At 43.6% G+C, this 17173-nt stretch overlaps 1 protein-coding gene and 1 long non-coding RNA gene across 2 annotated transcripts; both read left to right on the forward strand.

The window, feature by feature from the left end:
* Positions 1–398: 398 nt before the first annotated feature.
* Positions 399–3825, forward strand: LOC126545791 (uncharacterized). The gene is made up of 4 exons (XR_007602440.3): positions 399–2143; positions 2896–2950; positions 3082–3130; positions 3733–3825. It is a non-coding gene; the product is annotated as an uncharacterized lncRNA (long non-coding RNA).
* Positions 3826–3966: 141 nt separating this feature from the next.
* LOC126545787 (F-box only protein 41-like) lies at positions 3967–15158 on the forward strand. Its single transcript, XM_050193786.3, has 5 exons — positions 3967–4680; positions 6227–6345; positions 10030–10188; positions 14237–14331; positions 15000–15158. Exons 2-5 carry the CDS (start codon positions 6264–6266, stop codon positions 15084–15086), a joined length of 423 nt encoding a protein of 140 aa, XP_050049743.1. The 5' UTR covers positions 3967–4680; positions 6227–6263; the 3' UTR covers positions 15087–15158.
* The last annotated feature ends 2015 nt before the right edge of the window (positions 15159–17173 follow it).

Raw genomic sequence — 17173 nt, forward strand, 5'->3', positions numbered from 1 at the left:
GGGAGGTAACACATATAGGCATATAAAAATCATTTCGTAAAGTTCTTCTCTTTTAGTGTTCTTTTAAAAATGATCTTGGCTCATTGAAAACGGCTGGATTATTTAGTGCTTTGTTATAGTGCCCTATGGTGGTCCCGAAGAAGGAGACGACGACGAACTGACCCTTGGAGGAGCTCTTATATATACATTGCTCAGCGTCGCAATTCCATATGTAATTGTACCGTGAAAATAGTCTGCTGTGTATTAAGTGCTTCATTCGCGCAACAATACAAAGCACTTCTGTGGTAATTTGTGTATGTCCTGTATATGTAATTGCAGACAAAGTACAATGTTGCTCATGCCGCTATACTTTCTTTCTAGAAATGCATGCTTACTTAACAAGTGGTTTAATAATTGCTTCTACGGAAAATGATTTCAATAACTGATTTTAGATGCTTCAGTACCCGATGAAAACGAAGTGCATCATAAAAGAGCGTGTACGGAAGTGGCAAATGTTTTCATTTGTACTGTGTATTCAGCCATAAATTTCACAGTGAGGTGACCCAACTAAAAGTAAAATATTATGGTCGGACATAACCAAATTTATTTCAAACAAGCCAATAGGAATTAGTTCTGCGACAAGTGACAACAAAAAAGCAAGTCAGAGTTCGGGTCACCGTCCCGGTGTCGTAAGACGTCTTCACTGCACTTTGCTAATTCATGCAGTGAAGACGCTGTATTGAGGAATCGCTCGCAACGGAGCCGGTACCCCACTCACCCTGACCATTTAATTCCGCCTTTCAGAGCATTCCCAATTACAACCTGGTGAGAAAACGAGACGCCTACGTACGAGAACAGGCCAAGCTGCGTGCCAAGATCGACGAATTCTTTCACCGCACCGAATCTAGAATGATGTTGGACCAAGACACTGCAGGACCGCGGTTTCACGGCAGAGAAGGGCCACCTCCAGCAGCCGTTTATGAAGAATTTTGGCCCCGCACAATTTTCAAAGAGGAACCGTCTCCGGAAAACACCATGGCGGATTCTCGCGACATTAGCTGTCGGATGAAAACGGGAGCCACCGACCAAGCCACCGAAGCCGCTTCTTACCAGAGCTCCGCACCATTCACAATCTCCAAAGATGCATACTCAGCCGCTCGGAATGTGGCTGATGATGCCAGCTACCGTGTCAAAGCAAGGGCCGTCACTCGAGCCGTTCAGACTAATCCACATCCGACACGACACGCAGTAAAGCACCGGGTGACGTTTGCATTCGACGCTCCGGTAACGGTGCAGTCAAAACCACCATGTAGACCTCCAAGACACACGCGCCGTATAGGTAAGAAGCGTGTGAGAAGGACAAAATCACCACTCCGTATGAAAATTTCCCAGCGGCTTCTACTCAGTGGCGGGGTGATGTACAATTCCCCCAACACAGCGTTTCTATGTCGCTTTGGCAATATGGCTCACTAAGCAAATGTCAAGCAGGTGTTTCCAGAGTGCCATGATTGCATGCGTACCGCCTTTGACGAAAACAACATTCATACCGTCATATTGTTATCAAGTGCTATCGCTTACAACAATATGATTGAATGAATGTCGTTATAACGTGCCACCTGTGAACAAAACCACAATGATAATTTTATTTTTTTACAATATCACTTTATAGCCCTTGTTATTAAAGTAGCACTTAGTTACGCATATTCGCACAGAGACAACTGACCATCGAAGGTTCGCGTATTATTCACTGGCCCCGTACTAGTTCATTGATACTCGCAATGGCACCCATATTACTCTAATAGTAGTAAAGATCTATCAGGAGGGCTGAAAACTGGGAGCCTTGGCGATACGTTATGATTAAGCTGCAGCGCTTACGGGGATGAGCAGACTTACTGCCCGTTTTCTTCCTATTCGCCTGTGTTTGTCGGTGTGGGCGATGCTGGTTGTGAAGTAGTACAAGTTGTTGTTCAATTATTTATAGTGTCAGCTCATTTCAGCTGCATTGTTTTGTAATATAGAAAAGGTCTTGCAATCAATCGTCAAATATCTGTCTACCGAGGACCTGCTGGTTTGCCGTCGAGTGTGCCGGGTTTGGAAACGCATCATTGAGAGACCCCAGCACTGGCTCCACATAAAACTCAAGCATGCGATCGTCTCCGCCCAGGTAAGCACAAATATCATATCCAGGTCCCCATCAGAGGCACTGATCGTACGACAGGTGGATCCATAAGACTGCAATGTTTTAGCACATCACGGCTGACAGCAACCCAAATAGCAGCATCAAAAAAAAGAAAGTTTAGCATTTCAGCATGCCATCCACGATAACAGCTGTGACGTCCCGGTATCCCCTCGCGTAGGGATAGCACATGTGATTTTCGCTAATTAAAATGATTGCATTTTATTATTTCGGTTACCTCACTCCATATGGGTGCTTTATAGCAGTTTCGTTTAGGCCTAAAAAATGACACAGGCATCTCTGAATAAATCATCGTGTTGGCACGAATTCTCCTAAAAAAGAAGCCTCGGTGCGAAATTATGCTCTTTTTCGTACTCTTTTTGTTTTTGTATGGGTTCAAATATTTTCGGTTCTGCATGGCGACACTGCGCAGTACAAAGGCACAGGCGATGTTTTGTACACCAGATTCCAGAAACCTTTGTGTGTGTGTGTGTGTGTGCTAATAGTAGTACATTTATTACACTGCTCCGAGTAGAAAATCAACACCTCTTTCCTTCTTGTATTTCTGGAGAGCATGCACAAAATGATGAAAACGTACTTCAATGCACCGAGAAGAAAAAACTGTTCATATAGTTGCGTGGTTGTTCTTTCTTTCTCTCTCTCTCTCTCTATCTCTCTCTCTCTCGTTCACGCACACGAGGTAAGTTTCATACGCTGTCGCGCCACGTTTCTGGTTTCAGATTTTCCGCGAAATGGCAAGATGGTGCTCAGCCGTCCAGAGCATATCGCTTGAAGGTATCTCTTTTCATTGTTTTTTCTTCTGTTGTAGTCACACAAAATTTTTACGTCCACTTCGATTCAACCGCGGTATGGCAGCCGGGGCTACCACGAACACACTGCCTCATCTCTCTGTTCACTGTTCACAGCTCTTGAAGCGGCTTCTGGGGATCTCAAGCAAGCGCCAGCCAACGCTAGGTGCGCATCGCGCTTTAAGTGCAGAAATACGCATGCATGCACGCAGCCGCGCAAATTGAGCCTGTTCGTTAGTCATAATATCCTCGTGCGACACCTGGTACATTGTAATGCACATTCCTTCAATCCTTCTCAAAATTAACTCGGAAGCGGTTATGTAAAATATTCATACTTCATATCAAGTCGGATGCATGCAGAACTGATGGAAGTTTAAGCATGTTCTTGCCGTCAACTTTTGAGAAATAGACACGATCATGATATAGGTAATTGTGCTCGTGCTTCTTTTAACAGCAAACTACACCGTATATGTAGATGCTGCCTTCAGAATATAACCAGGCTGGGTATTTAAACAAAGTGTGATTTTCATGTTCGCAACATGCCAGTCAGTAATGAGAATCGACTTGAAAAGTGATGGTGTCCCTGAGCTGTATTTGAGACTTACGAGGATATAGTAGAGCCCGACCGCTCAATGTAAAAGTAAGGATGACAGTCAAATCTCCACGTGTAAATACAGAAATGAGTACAGAGCCAGTGATGTCTTCAAAGCTTTCCAAGTTGGTTCCGCTGTATAGTACGTGACAAGAGTTGAACTGTAATTTCTGCAGGGCTCACCTTGAGCACGGTTTCGACGAGCTCCTGAAGGCTTGTTCCAATACGCTGAAGGTGCTTACAATCATCGGCTGCGACAATGTGCTTACAGACAGGCAAGTTTCTTGGCAAAAGTCACTGCATATTTTCATTAAGAAATTCCTAATATGTAAGTTATGGCTAAACGGCGCGATTGATTGATTGATTGATTGATTGATTGATTGATTGATTGATTGATTGATTGATTGATTGATTGATTGATTGATTGATTGATTGATTGATTGATTGATTGATTTAACTTCACAAAGCAACACAGAGGCCATGCGAGAGCCGTAGCCGTGGGCTCGGAAAATATTTTGGCCACTTGAGTTATTTAACGAGCGCCCATGTCTTGGTGCACGAGCATTTTTGTATTTAGCCCCTCCCGGCATACGATGCGGATTTTATCAGACGTAAATAACGAGTTATGAAATGAAGAACGGAAACGTACTGGTTATTTGGTACCGTCAGAAATACAATACGTCGTAGGCATGCACACCTGCAATGGAATAGAACAATAAGACAACCCAAGGATTAATTTCAACGGATAAGGCATCCGTAAGTTGCACTTCAAAATATACAATTAATTAATGATTCCTTGTTTCGGGAGGTAACTTGCAGTCGTTTGTGGCCCCAGCCACACTTGTCAGTTGAATTCCGGTAGGTTTTAGTAATAAATCCTTGTGTAACGCCGATCGAGTGAAGTCATGGTGAGGCAGTCAATAAAATGAGTGGAAATTAGTGTCCCGCTTGCGCAGTGTGTTTGTCACTTCTTGCAGGGTCATTTGGCTGGCGAGCGCGTGTCCGTTCCTGGAAGTGGTGACCTACATAACGGCCTCTCATGTGACCCTTCCAGAAGCGCTGTGGTCCCTTGGAGCAGGATGCAGGCGTGTCAAGACGCTCATTGTGCCGCCCCTAAACCCTCTGTGAGCCATTGCTTAAGCATTTTATTGTGAACACAGTCGAACGCATTCATAACGTAGTACTTGGGGCCTCCTAAATCATTCGTTATAAGGGTGACTTCGTTGCTAAGGTCCCGCACCTCACCACTCACAGTAAAACCGAGACAGGATTGTTTCTTCGTTATACATGTATTTTCGTTGTAGAGGCGTTCGTTGCAGAGGCGCTCTACTGTAATGGGTAGTGCTAACTGGCTATTTGGTTTCGTGCACAATAGAATACAAAGGCGGGTGGGGGAGGGGGGGGGGGGGCAGACGGACGGACGGACATACTCCGAAAAGTGGGTGGAGTACTCTAATAATGCTAATCGCATTAATATTACTTGCACTGTGCAATGACGCTTCAGAGCAACCAACCGCTCTGAGAGACACTGTTTATAGATGCTGGAGATATTTTCATGCCCACGCGCTAAGCATCCTACACCAAATGACAAGGGTGGTACCTGAAATGACCCAATCGTAGATATAGTGCACACGCACAGTGACAACATTCTCAAATGATTACAGTGTTAATGCTCAGTGCAGTATCTCGAGTTTTCTTCACCCATCGGACAACCTCGAACGGCGCCCGTTTAATAAATGATCTTTTTTTTTTGCACAAAGACGGCCTCGGAGTGTGACCGTAACATTCAATCGTCATGCCTCCTTGAGCAAGCAGTGTTACGTCGTCGTCTTTTGGAGATGCACCGTGTTGTCCTGCGTATCGTATAGCATTTTGCCACTTCAAATAATGATTGCTTAGAAATCAGTGCATGACGTTGTGTCCCTCAAAGTTGCCAGATGTACACCCCCTACCCCCTCTCCCGAAATGCTCCTTGCAATAGGATGGAAAGTTAGGCTAGTTGGTGTTGTATTCTCATCAAAAAGCTCAAAAAGCTAGAGCGCAATAAAAGACGAGAGACGGTGTTGTATGTCTTAGTTTCTCGCGTCTTTTGCTGCGCTCTAGGACGGAAAAGTATTTTGCCGGAATGTTCCCGCCGCGTGTGCAGCCGTGTAGTGCAAAACAATTTAATCAATATGAAATAGGAGCATTGAAGATCAGGTGTCATGTCGTGTTACTGTTCTAAGCAGGACAAATGAAGTCTCGGAAACGCTGCGCATTAAGCTTGCCATACCTGTTTCGCTCGTTTACTTCGTACATTGCTGCAAACCGATCTCAATGCAATCACTTTATTGCGGTCAGGCGGGGCACCTCGTTCTTCTGGTGGTCCGCGATGCCGGTGATAGTGCAATCTAAAATTGTCAGTGCCACAAGGCGAGAGTGGGCATGTGTCACACTGTGCTTTAGTTTGCTTTCATCCTTATATCTTGCCATTAGAAACACTCTGCCTTACTTCTTATAAACACTACAGCATATAATATCTAAATAACCGTTCGCTACCACAACGGTTACATTTTTCATTTAACGCTTCTTCACGAATCATGAATGGTTCACATTACATACACGTCAACTACAGTTGAGTCAACCAATTTTTTAATGCAATGATCATTATCCATGTCTTTCTAAATGCAGAAAGAAGCAAGGCTACGCTGGTCATAGAGTTTGCCAGATGTTGGGAAAGTGCTGGCCTGAACTACAGGTCCTGTGCATCGGTGGAAGGAACCTCACACTGGCAAGCCTCTGCTGCATTTGTATGTATTTTTCTTTCGTTTTATTTTCGCTAAGTGAAAAGAACAGCAGTAATCTACGGATGCTTCGCGCTGACATGCGATCGAATTTGGCAGGCTATATAGCTAATCTTTCGCCTCGTGCTTCTTTCTTAAGCCTTTTGTTGCCTTTGATAGACTTCGACATGCACTGAACCAGAACAGCAATTTGGGCAAATTGGTCGAAGTTCAAGACTCTGCAGCGCAAACCCTGAAGTACAGAAAGAAATGGTATACAATGAAATGAAGAAAAAAGAGAGTAGACGATATCTACTGTGTCTCTGATTTTCCCATTTCACCCGTATACAATTTCTTCCCAGCTTCGATATGACTCCGATATCTTCCGACTCGTTTCCATATCCTTCGGCTTGCTTTCTATAACCTTGGCATACTTTGGATAGCTATCTCTAAAGTGGGCTATACCTGCATATTTTGTCTTTAGTTATTAAACAACGATACAGCTTTGAATAGCTTGCTATTCCTAAAAAGCACCTCCACATGCCCTTGGGTGATTTAGACTGCAGGTGAAGGTGTTAAAAGGCCTTCGATTTCGTTTTTATTTATGGTGCCTCTGAAACAGAGCAATATTTATTTATTTAATTATTTATTTATTTATTTATTTATTTATTTATTTACGATATACTGAGCTCAGATTGGATCAAGCAGGTGGGAATACAAAAATAAAATCGCATGTCATGCAAGTTAAATCCAACTCGGGAAGGTCGCACAATCAGAAAAAAAAAATATATATATATATATATATATATATATATATATATATATATATATATATATATATATATATATATATATATATATATATATATATATATATATATATATATATATATACACAAGCCATTCTGCAGCATAACAGTGAATGAGCGCAAGTATTTCTGAGCAAGAATCTCAGTATAGGGATGAACTAGCGCTAGTTTAAAAAGCATGCCGAGGAACCACAAATACGACGGAGATAGAGAGGGAGAGAAACAAAGTAAATTGGGCAGGAAGGTTAACCAGAAAAAGTACTGTTTGCTACCCTGCACGGGGGGAAAGGGGATATAAAACGGTATGAAGGGAGAAAGACGAGTATATAACCAGAAATTGGCGCGCAAAATCGAAGCTATGAAAATACGATGCAAATGTGGAGAATAGAACATAAGATGTGCGCATGTACAAAATAGCGCTACTTATGGTAGCAGCAACACTAAAATATTTCTCAAAAATGTTTTTGCGCTAGAAATGGTCGTAGGATCAACGGCCAGTCAATCGTAACGTTGTACATGATATTAGCAAAGGCCGGCGGCGAATTACAGAGAGCACTTACGAGCGAAAAGCTTTGTGAATTCGACCCCTGGATCTGACATCGGCTGAGCTATAGCACATCTGCGCCCATTCTTCGCTTGTTTTGCGCGTAATTCCGTAACGAGACATTCAGTCACATGCAGTGTAAAATTTGGTACCTGCAGCAAAGCACAGCCCAGTGAGCGGACTGCAGCTTTCAGTGGCTTCGATTTGTCGACTTCTCGACGCTCACAATCTTGCAAGCTGGCAGTGATGTGAACACGACCCGCTAAGAGTGAAATAGGCGGCATACGAGTTCCAGCAAACAGAGGAGAGCAGAAAGAGAAATCGTGGCGACAATGCAAGTTTTCAAAATCCAGATATACATAACTTGGAACCAGCGCTGAGCATTAAAACAATGCAGAAAGCCAACGTTCACCATTACCGAAATAACGGTCACTTATCCTCGAAGTATTAATGAACAGTTAAATGCGTCGCCAGCTCAAGTGCGCGGGCAGGAGACTCGTTATTGTAGCACGTGAGCTGGTGCGAATTCAGTTAATTGTGTACTAAAGAGAAACATTAAATAATTTTATGTTTGCTGGCCACTCTTTCAGAAAAAACAATTATGGGGTTTTACGTGCCAAAACCACTTTCTGATTATAAGGCACGCCGTAGTGGAGGACTCCGGAAATTTCGACCACCTGGGGATCTTTAACGTGCACCTAAATCTAAGTACACGGGTGTTTTAGCATTTCGCCTCCATCGAAATGCCGCCGCCATGGCCGGGATTTGATCCCGCGACCTCGTGCTCAGCAGCCTAACACCATAGCCACTGAGCAACCACGGCGAGTGCTCTTTCAGAGCTCTGCCTGTATTCAATTGGAGGGGAAAATCTTACTTATTACTGCTTATATTACTAATGGAGAAAATTAAGGACAAACTCCCGTGTACGACTTTCGCCATGAAGAAACGGTGTCAGTAATGTCGTCATGATACTGCAGACTTAAGTGCATTTTCGCGTAATTGTATCTTTTTGTGCACCCCCCTCTCCTGAAAAAAGAAGAGGGGGGAGGGCATAGGTTCACAATAGTTTCCAGGTCTTTTTTTTAATGCAGTGTAATCTTTTGCTTATTATTAACACACATAATAACTAGCCCCGTGCAGATGCTTCCGAAATCTGTGAGGTCGCGGGGAGCGCGTGCAGGAATTTTAATGTGGCCGCTAATCTACATATTTCATCTTCGCGACCACGGCATACCAAGGTTCATCTTTTGGTACGTGCAACGCTCACAAAGACGTAGACAAAGAGAAGAAATACACTAGACATGCACTGACATACCAAGATTCTACTGATGATAACACTAAGCTGTTTGTAATTGGAGACATCCAGCTACAAATTTCGCTTAATTTCATATATTACAGCGATGCTGTCTATGGCTAGGATCTGGAAAAATAATGTGTCCCCCCGAGATGTTAAGAAAAACAAATCATCATGTGGGCCGATCCTGGTGATAGTGCATAAAGGGTCCAAGCTCAATGGCACATGCCCCCGTGGGCTCGGGGACCTGTAACGCGCCCTTGAACTACCCTTGTCACACGTGGGACCCAAAGAGGTTACAGGCACAAGGGTAATAACAGACATTTTTAAAAAAGCTTTGTACAACTTTTTCAAAAAGGATTGTTAAAAAATTCTCGGCGCTAACCGCTCAAACGTGCTAGTGCCACTTCTCGCTCGTTCGTCGTCGTTGTCTTCTTCCACAGCTGGCTCCATTGCGCAAAAAACTATCATCATCAGCAATGGCTCGAGCTTCGTCGTCTTCCACAGCTGGCTTCTAGCGTAGGATTTCACTTCTGTCATCGTAATGGGGAGGCCGCGTTTACGGGGGTAAGAGCCATTGCTTAAGAGGGTATGCGCCATTTATTGTCTTTCGTGACGGACACATTTAATAACAGAGGTGATGCACGAATGTGTGTGCGTACCTATATCGCCACGATGACCACAGATTAGGACAATAAATATGTTCGTACCTAAATTTGTTCAGTATTCTAGGTCACCTATGTGTAGTGCGCTAGACGCTTCGCTGGTCATCAACCTTCAAAGAATGGAATGGCACTGAATTTTTTATTGATTGTCTCTTAAAACCAGCTTGTTTTAGTTCCACCAGTGTCTTTGTTATTGTCACTATCATTTTCTACTGACTGAGCAGTGTATTAGTACTAGGACGGGTCAGCAGATTTCCACTTTACTTGGGGTGAAAAAGTTACTTTACGGAACAATATTATAAAATGATTACTTCTCTTTGCCAAAGTTCCTACGAAAATATATGCCAGCAAACTTGTGGCGTTTCGCCTTTTCTATTTCTCTCTTTGCCCATGTCACAGTGAGGTCCTGCGTGAACCTGTCGTCTTTCGAGATTGACAGGGGACGAGACATCGATGAGGGATCTGCCGCTGTTCTGGCTGAAGCTGGGTTACAGCGAATCCAGCAGCTGTACTTAACGCACACCGTCATCTCACCCGGAGCTGTCATGATATTGCATGGTAAGAAAAAGAACATTACATAATTGGTCCGCAATTTTTGTGAGATGATGACATGTGTGACATACTATCACGTTCAGGAATTCTGCGGTCTGCTTGCAGCCTCTGCGAAAACTCCATAGACTTTCATCTGCCAAAATAGGACACTGTCATGGTTCAAGTATATGTTAGTGAAAATTTCAGATCTTCCTAATTTATTCAACGAACATTTTGTAAATGTTTCTAATTTACGTTAGTTGCATCTCCAGTAACTAATGAATTGGTTGTGTTTTAGGCAATAATTATAATCGATCAACACTTAAACTATTTCAGGAAAAACCAAACACGGTCATTGTCAGGGAAGAGCAAGACTATGCTGATACTGTTGTAGCGGCTATGGTGGCGTTCAGAGCATGGAATCCACCAAGCCCATCGACTACTACGTCAGGTTATAGAAAATGAAGGAAAAAGGGTATATTTAGCTTAGTTACACGACTCCAGTACGGAATCCCACTCCAGGCAGGAGCAGGTTAAACGTCTCAGTTCACATCAGGACCCTCTGTCCTCACACTCGAAAAGTATCCGCTTTTAATACCGTCGTCTTCGCTAGGCGAGTCGACTAGGGAATCTCAAGACTGTCCAGTAGCAAATCGCCATCGTCGACTCCGTTGCGATACCACGCCCATGCTCGCAATAATCCGCAATAACTCTGCCTCCGAAGAGACTCGTTTGGAATATGTAGCAAGAAAGCAGCCTGCGCCTCACAAGTTGTCGACGTTGTGCCCCTCCGTTTTCCCTTCGCTCAGGCTGCCATGTGAAGGGTGGGTTGAGGGTCTTTCTTGGAATCCTTTCAGTCGTTGTCCACGCGGCGTTGACCTCTGGATAGGTGCTGATGGATGGGGGGTGATTCGACTTGTGTTAAACGTCCAATTAACGCCTTTGTGGTGTTGAGACGTAACAAACATCTCTGCCACCAAGAGATTCGACCTGAGGGTGACCAGATGTAAGGTTGCCCAAAGCGTCGATGTTCGGTCGCGGCCTCGGCGATCGCTCTATATGTGATGGGTGATGTCACACGGCAGCCCGAGGGCCCAGACCTCGCTTCGTTGTGTCCACCTCCCTGGGAATACACAGGCACACACACACACTCGTTGGCGTGCCCGTGCGACACGCCTACCGGACGCTGGGATCCCCGTATCGCTTTACAATGTTTTACCCCTGTCTCTGTCTTCCTCCTTTTTAGTCGTGGTCAGCTCTCTACAAGACAGAAATTGGTGGCTACTTAATAACATCACGTACAAAAGTTCGTAAAAAAGAACTCTGAGCTCGTGTCCCCAGCCCAGCTCGTCTGCATACTTATTCGGGCCAAATGCGACCATCTCATCCGTCTCCCGTTTCTTTCCGACATTTGCTTCAGCAATACAAGAGGGCCATGGTCGCTCTCGACCGTGAATTTAGCGCCTTGAATATCGTATCCTAGCTTTTGAATTGCCCATGCCATGCAAAACGCTCTTTTTCCGAGGTGCTAAAAGCCTCTCCTCGAGGTGTTAATTTTCGACTGAGGTACAGCACAGGATGCGCTTCACCGCTTTCGCTAATTGGGGCAAAGACGCAATCTTGACCACGGTTGCTAGCGTCACACCAGATAATGCATTCTCTGTAGAATTCTGGCGAGGCAAGTACAGGCCGTGAAGCTGAAACTTCCTTGTTAAGGAATCCACATTTTCGGAATAAGCTCCGCTAATCTTCAACTTTCGTGCGACTCACGCACTATCACTGTCTTTCTCTTGTGCACAAAGGACTCGCACTAACAAAAGAACCAAAATATGTTGCGTAACTTACGCACTTGAAGTTTCACGAAGATTCGAGCTTAATTCTAATTTCTACCACGCACGCTCTAAGCAATTCTCAAACGCTGCTATCTTATGAATACACGTGCGAGACACGCACCAACGCCTTGCTTCTTTGTGTCCGAGCACGACACGCATCAAAGAGACAGTACTAACGCTTTCTAAATCGTGCGGTTAACAGTGGCTCCGCTAAATAACGCGTCTTTCTTCCAAAAGAAAAAAAAATCTCGCGACCACTTCCGAAAAATGAACTGATACCTAAGCGCGCCACTACAGGTTTAAACGACTAACCTAGACTTGGTGGTGCAAGCGTATCTAAAAAAAAATGACGCCTATCTGCAAAAAAAGAAGAAAGAAAAAGAAAAAGAAAACGACATATCGAAAAAACAGTTGCCAAACGTTATGCGCGTGAAAACCGTCTCCTTAAACCGTACTTGAGGTGGGCGCTGTATGAAAGCTCCTGTCAAACTTGTCAACCCGGGAATACATAAGGCACGTATGTCATTTCCCTCACTGCAGAGCCCCGATACCTTTCGTGCTGTTCACCTCCCTTTTTGGTATTGCCCTCGGAATGCATTGCCTGGTATGACTACGTCACGTCGTCTGACCGCCGCGTTCTCCCCTGTCAGAAAGGCTACACCTTGAAAAGAACTAAACGAGGGGGAACGTAATTGCCCCCTGGCTTTCGTCCTCCGCGCCGAACGTCGCTTTCTTTTCAAACTCGTAGTGACGATCCGGACGCGCTCTGACTCGAAACATTACAACCGACAAACGCGCCTTTCTAAATCTTTCTCTGCGATCCCCACAGGGTTTAGTGGCTTTAGATTTACTCGGCCGCGTTGTCTTCTCTGCCGCAATTCTGAATTTGCGACGCCTCTTTCTCTTGACACTGTTCTTGGTGCGCCGTTCCGAGTGCCTTTCTTTTCTTTCCGTTGGCGGCTCCTCGGCCTGACCAACTTCCTAAATTTCTGCCGGGGAAATCAGAAAGATGTCATCCTCCGATTAACTATGTCACCCGAGCTAGCCGTTTCATCCTCTTTCTTCGTACTGAGTTCATCGTAATTCAGCGTCTGACTCTCTTCCTGAATTTCGGGAGGGAAAATCCGAAAGATTTCCTCCTCCGACTGAACTACATCTCCCGAGCTATATCATAAGAAGCCAACAAACACTGACACCAAGGACAACATGGGGGAAATTACTTGTGCTTAAGAAATGAAATAAAGAAACGATAAATCAATGGAAATTAAAGTGGATGAAAAAACAACTTGCCGCAGGTGGGAAGGCAGCCTTCAACTCTGCTTCGAGCTGTAAGTATAGTGCCGGCTTCCGCTGGTTATAAGGTTCGCTGCGATAAACAGGGATAAGGTGCAGCCACAAATGGATTAGAAGAAAGTACCCGCGCACATGCTTGCTGATTGATTCATTCACTCATGGGTTTCAACTCTTTTAACTAGCCAAAACAACATTGGGGTGGGGCTACGAGGAACGCCGCAGTGGTGTGTTTCGGATTAATTTTGTCAACCGGTGTTTTTCCGACGTACACCACTCAGCGCTACATATACATATATATATATATATATATATATATATATATATATATATAGTGTGTGTGTGTGTGTGTGTGTGTGTGTGTGTGTGTGTGTGTGTGTGTGCGCGCCATGCACTGAGCCTGTTCCACTGTGGGCCCGCGCGCCCCTTGACGATAAGTAAGCAAGCTTTACAAAACGCATATTAACTGCTGATATTAAAACATCGGCGATAAGTTTTTGCACTTTTGCCGATGTTTGTCAGTGCTATGTAAAAAAAAAGAGAGAGAGAGAGAGATGCAGAATTTTAGAGAGATTGGCGGGAGGCAGACTGGTTTCGCCTGATGCTTTGCGCTGGGAGAGGGAAAGTGGAGAAGAGGCCAGGGTGACGATGGATATAGCTGGCTGTGTTATACATTCTTCATAGCCGCGAAGCAATGCTGAGATGAATTGCAAGTTAATTTGTAGCTCGGTCAGTGATGAAATCGCAAAAAAATAAACCTCTGAGACCGCTTATGATGTTCACGTGACTTCATGTAAGAGAATGCAGTCCGGCAAGTCATGGTGGAAGCTCTCACCTCCGCCTACTCTCATGTCTGCAGAAGCTCCACTCGCAATTTTATAATTATTTTTTTCTTATTATATATTCATGCATGTAGCCATGGCTGAGGCTTGATACAGGCCTGATTTCTGCAGGAGGCTGCCCAAGGCTGAAAAACATTAGCGTCGTTCTGCACAGACGGGACTTCGATTCCTCGTCGGCATTCAGCAACTTCGTCGCTGGTTTTCGGGTATGCACCATCCTGAGACATTTTGTCACTTCCCCTAAGATTTACCGCACTGTATCTAACTTTGCACTAACAGACTCCCGCAAAAGTGAGGAAAAGCTCGACATTATCTGTAATTTGCTATATTCGGGTTTCGCAATTTGACAGCGTCGAATTGCGAAATTTCGGAACTATTCGAGCGACATATTGATCTAAAGCTGAGTTTGAAAGCACCGTTTGTTGCTTATTTAGAAAGTGCGTCAGTTCAGATTGGTGATGGAGCGAAGTATTCGGTGACATTCAGAAGATAAATGCCGTGGCATTTGCGATGGCCGGTGGCGCTGGTTTCTCAGAAATCGGCCAACAGAATACGAGATGGTAGCAGGTCGCTTAATTGGCTTACTTTGATTGCTGCGTTAAAATAAGCAGGCGCATTTTAGATCTTGGCTGACGCTCTGCAAGAGCTAAAAAATTTTTCCAAGCACATTGGCTGTTACAGAGAACCGTGAATGCATGGGCTCTTCATTCCATAAATAGTGGCATTTTCTCCATCATCGTCCAGCGTTAGTCTCATGCACTTGTTAATTTGTTCAATATACGGTGACTTTTGGTTCTGTCACATAAATCAAGGTTCGTCGGTAATAACACCGTTCTATCTCTCATGTTGCCACGTTTCGCTTGCCACTTTCCAGGCGTTGCAACAAACGGCGCCGTTCGACACTTTCGTCAGGCTGGGCTTCACCGACGAACAAGAATATCTTGCCGAAGAAAAGAAATAAACTGAACGATGTGGATGAGTTGATGATTAGTGTGGTTTATTGGCGCAAGAATCAGATGTGGCCAAGGAGCGCCAAGGCAATAAACTGTACTTATATACATTTCGAACGTGTATGCGCTTCAGTTCTGTGTCCAATATCTGGGTCATATTGCAAGATCACATGGTCACGTCCCGATCTTGCCGCAACCAATGCCATTCGTGTTGATTAATATTGTTACCATGCAGAATGGTGCGGAGCACATGTGTGCTTGCGTGCGCGTGTGCTCGTGTTTTAGCACATAGGTGGCGTTTTTCACCACCAGTCGCGGGCAATGTTGAACGGGACAGGTTTTCTCACAGAAGCAGAGCGACCTTCTAGAAACAACGCCTCAATATCAATCTCTAAAGCAATTATGATTTTGCTTGAATTCCACCTTTCTTCATTTCATACAATCCTTCGCGCGTTCTTCACAGTCATTCCACCTCTTTCCCACAGGCCCTAGTGAAATAATGGGCATTATAAACTAAAAGTCAATAGTGGCGGGCTTGATGAAAGTTATTCATACAACATTAAAATAATTACTCACCACATTGAAGTTTGAAGTTTGAAGTTTATTTATTTCTTTGTTACAGAAAGGGGAAACAAGAGCTAACGGCCATATGGCCTAACAGGGGCTCTTGCTCCTAAGCGCGTTCGGCTTACATGGTAATTCAATGTACGAAAAAAGCAAATATAACGCAAGAACGAGCAAGTATAAAGTCCCCCGTTCGAGCATTTTTAGTTTAATTTTTAAGATGGTCATTTCCATTCCAACCTAAAAAGAGTTATCCTAGTGCTTAAGAAATGCGACAGAACATGCATCTTAAATTATGGTCCTATTGCTATTCTGCCATTTTTTAGTAAAACAATTGAGATGGGTGTCGAGAAACGTCTAACTAAATACTTATCTAAGTTAGCCATTTTAACTCATCTGTTCGGCTTCCGATCAGCTTTTCCTACTGATCTTTAAAAGATTTAACAGAAAGCTTTTGGTCCTGGTAAGTTTGCTGCAGCCTGATTGATAGATCTAATTACAATAGCTTTTGATTCTGTTAATCACATCACTTTGGAAGCTGAACTTCAAGCCATTCGACTTGTTGACTCTACTTTAACACTAATTAATAGCTAATTATCTAATCGGCAACAGGCTGTACACATTCGCCCTACACTACCAAATTTTATTATTATTCATAAAGGCGTTCCTCTAAGATCATTACTCGGCCTACTTATATTTTTTATTTACGCAAATGACCTTCCTCAGATTGTCAATAACTCTGAACATTTTCTCTATGCAGGTGACACGTCTAAACTTGCTTCTGACGAATCCATCCACGCAGTGACTCTAAGCCTAAACACAGGCGTAAAAAAAAACATTTCAACCTGGTGCCGATATAACTCTCTCAGTATTAACCTTTCAAAGACTAAGTTCATAGTTTTCCATTCAAATCACAAGGTTCTTTCACATTATACCCTATGATCAAACTCAATGACATGCGCATTGTTACCATTAACGAATGCTCCTTCCTAGGCGTTATTCTTCATGTCACTTTAAAATGCGCTAACCACGCTGCGTACTTACGAAGAAAACTAGCTTATGGCACTTAAACCGGAGAACCTCACTCGGACTTTAATTACACTATACCACGCCTTCATTCACAGTCACATTAACTATTGCATCACGACATGAGGCAATACTTATGTTATTTATATCCTATACAGCACATACAAAAGCAAACCATTAGAATACTAAAGTGCAGTTCATGGCGCAGCAGTGCCTCCTCGTTGCTTCATAGTTTTGATATATATATATATATATATATATATATATATATATATATATATATATATATATATATATATATATATGTGTGTGTGTGTGTGTACCGTCAATTTGTAGTTTACTTAAATATTATCTTGCAATTATCCTGATCAAATCATTGCATCATCTTACACGATGAAGTCTATATTGTCGTGTTGATCTTAACACCGATCCTACTAGATTTGCGTAAGATGGAAACGTTTAACACGTGTTATACGAATTTTTATAGTCGACATACCACATATTTTTC

The sequence above is a fragment of the Dermacentor andersoni genome, chromosome 1 (genome assembly GCF_023375885.2).
Source record: "Dermacentor andersoni chromosome 1, qqDerAnde1_hic_scaffold, whole genome shotgun sequence".
NCBI lineage: Eukaryota > Metazoa > Arthropoda > Arachnida > Ixodida > Ixodidae > Dermacentor > Dermacentor andersoni.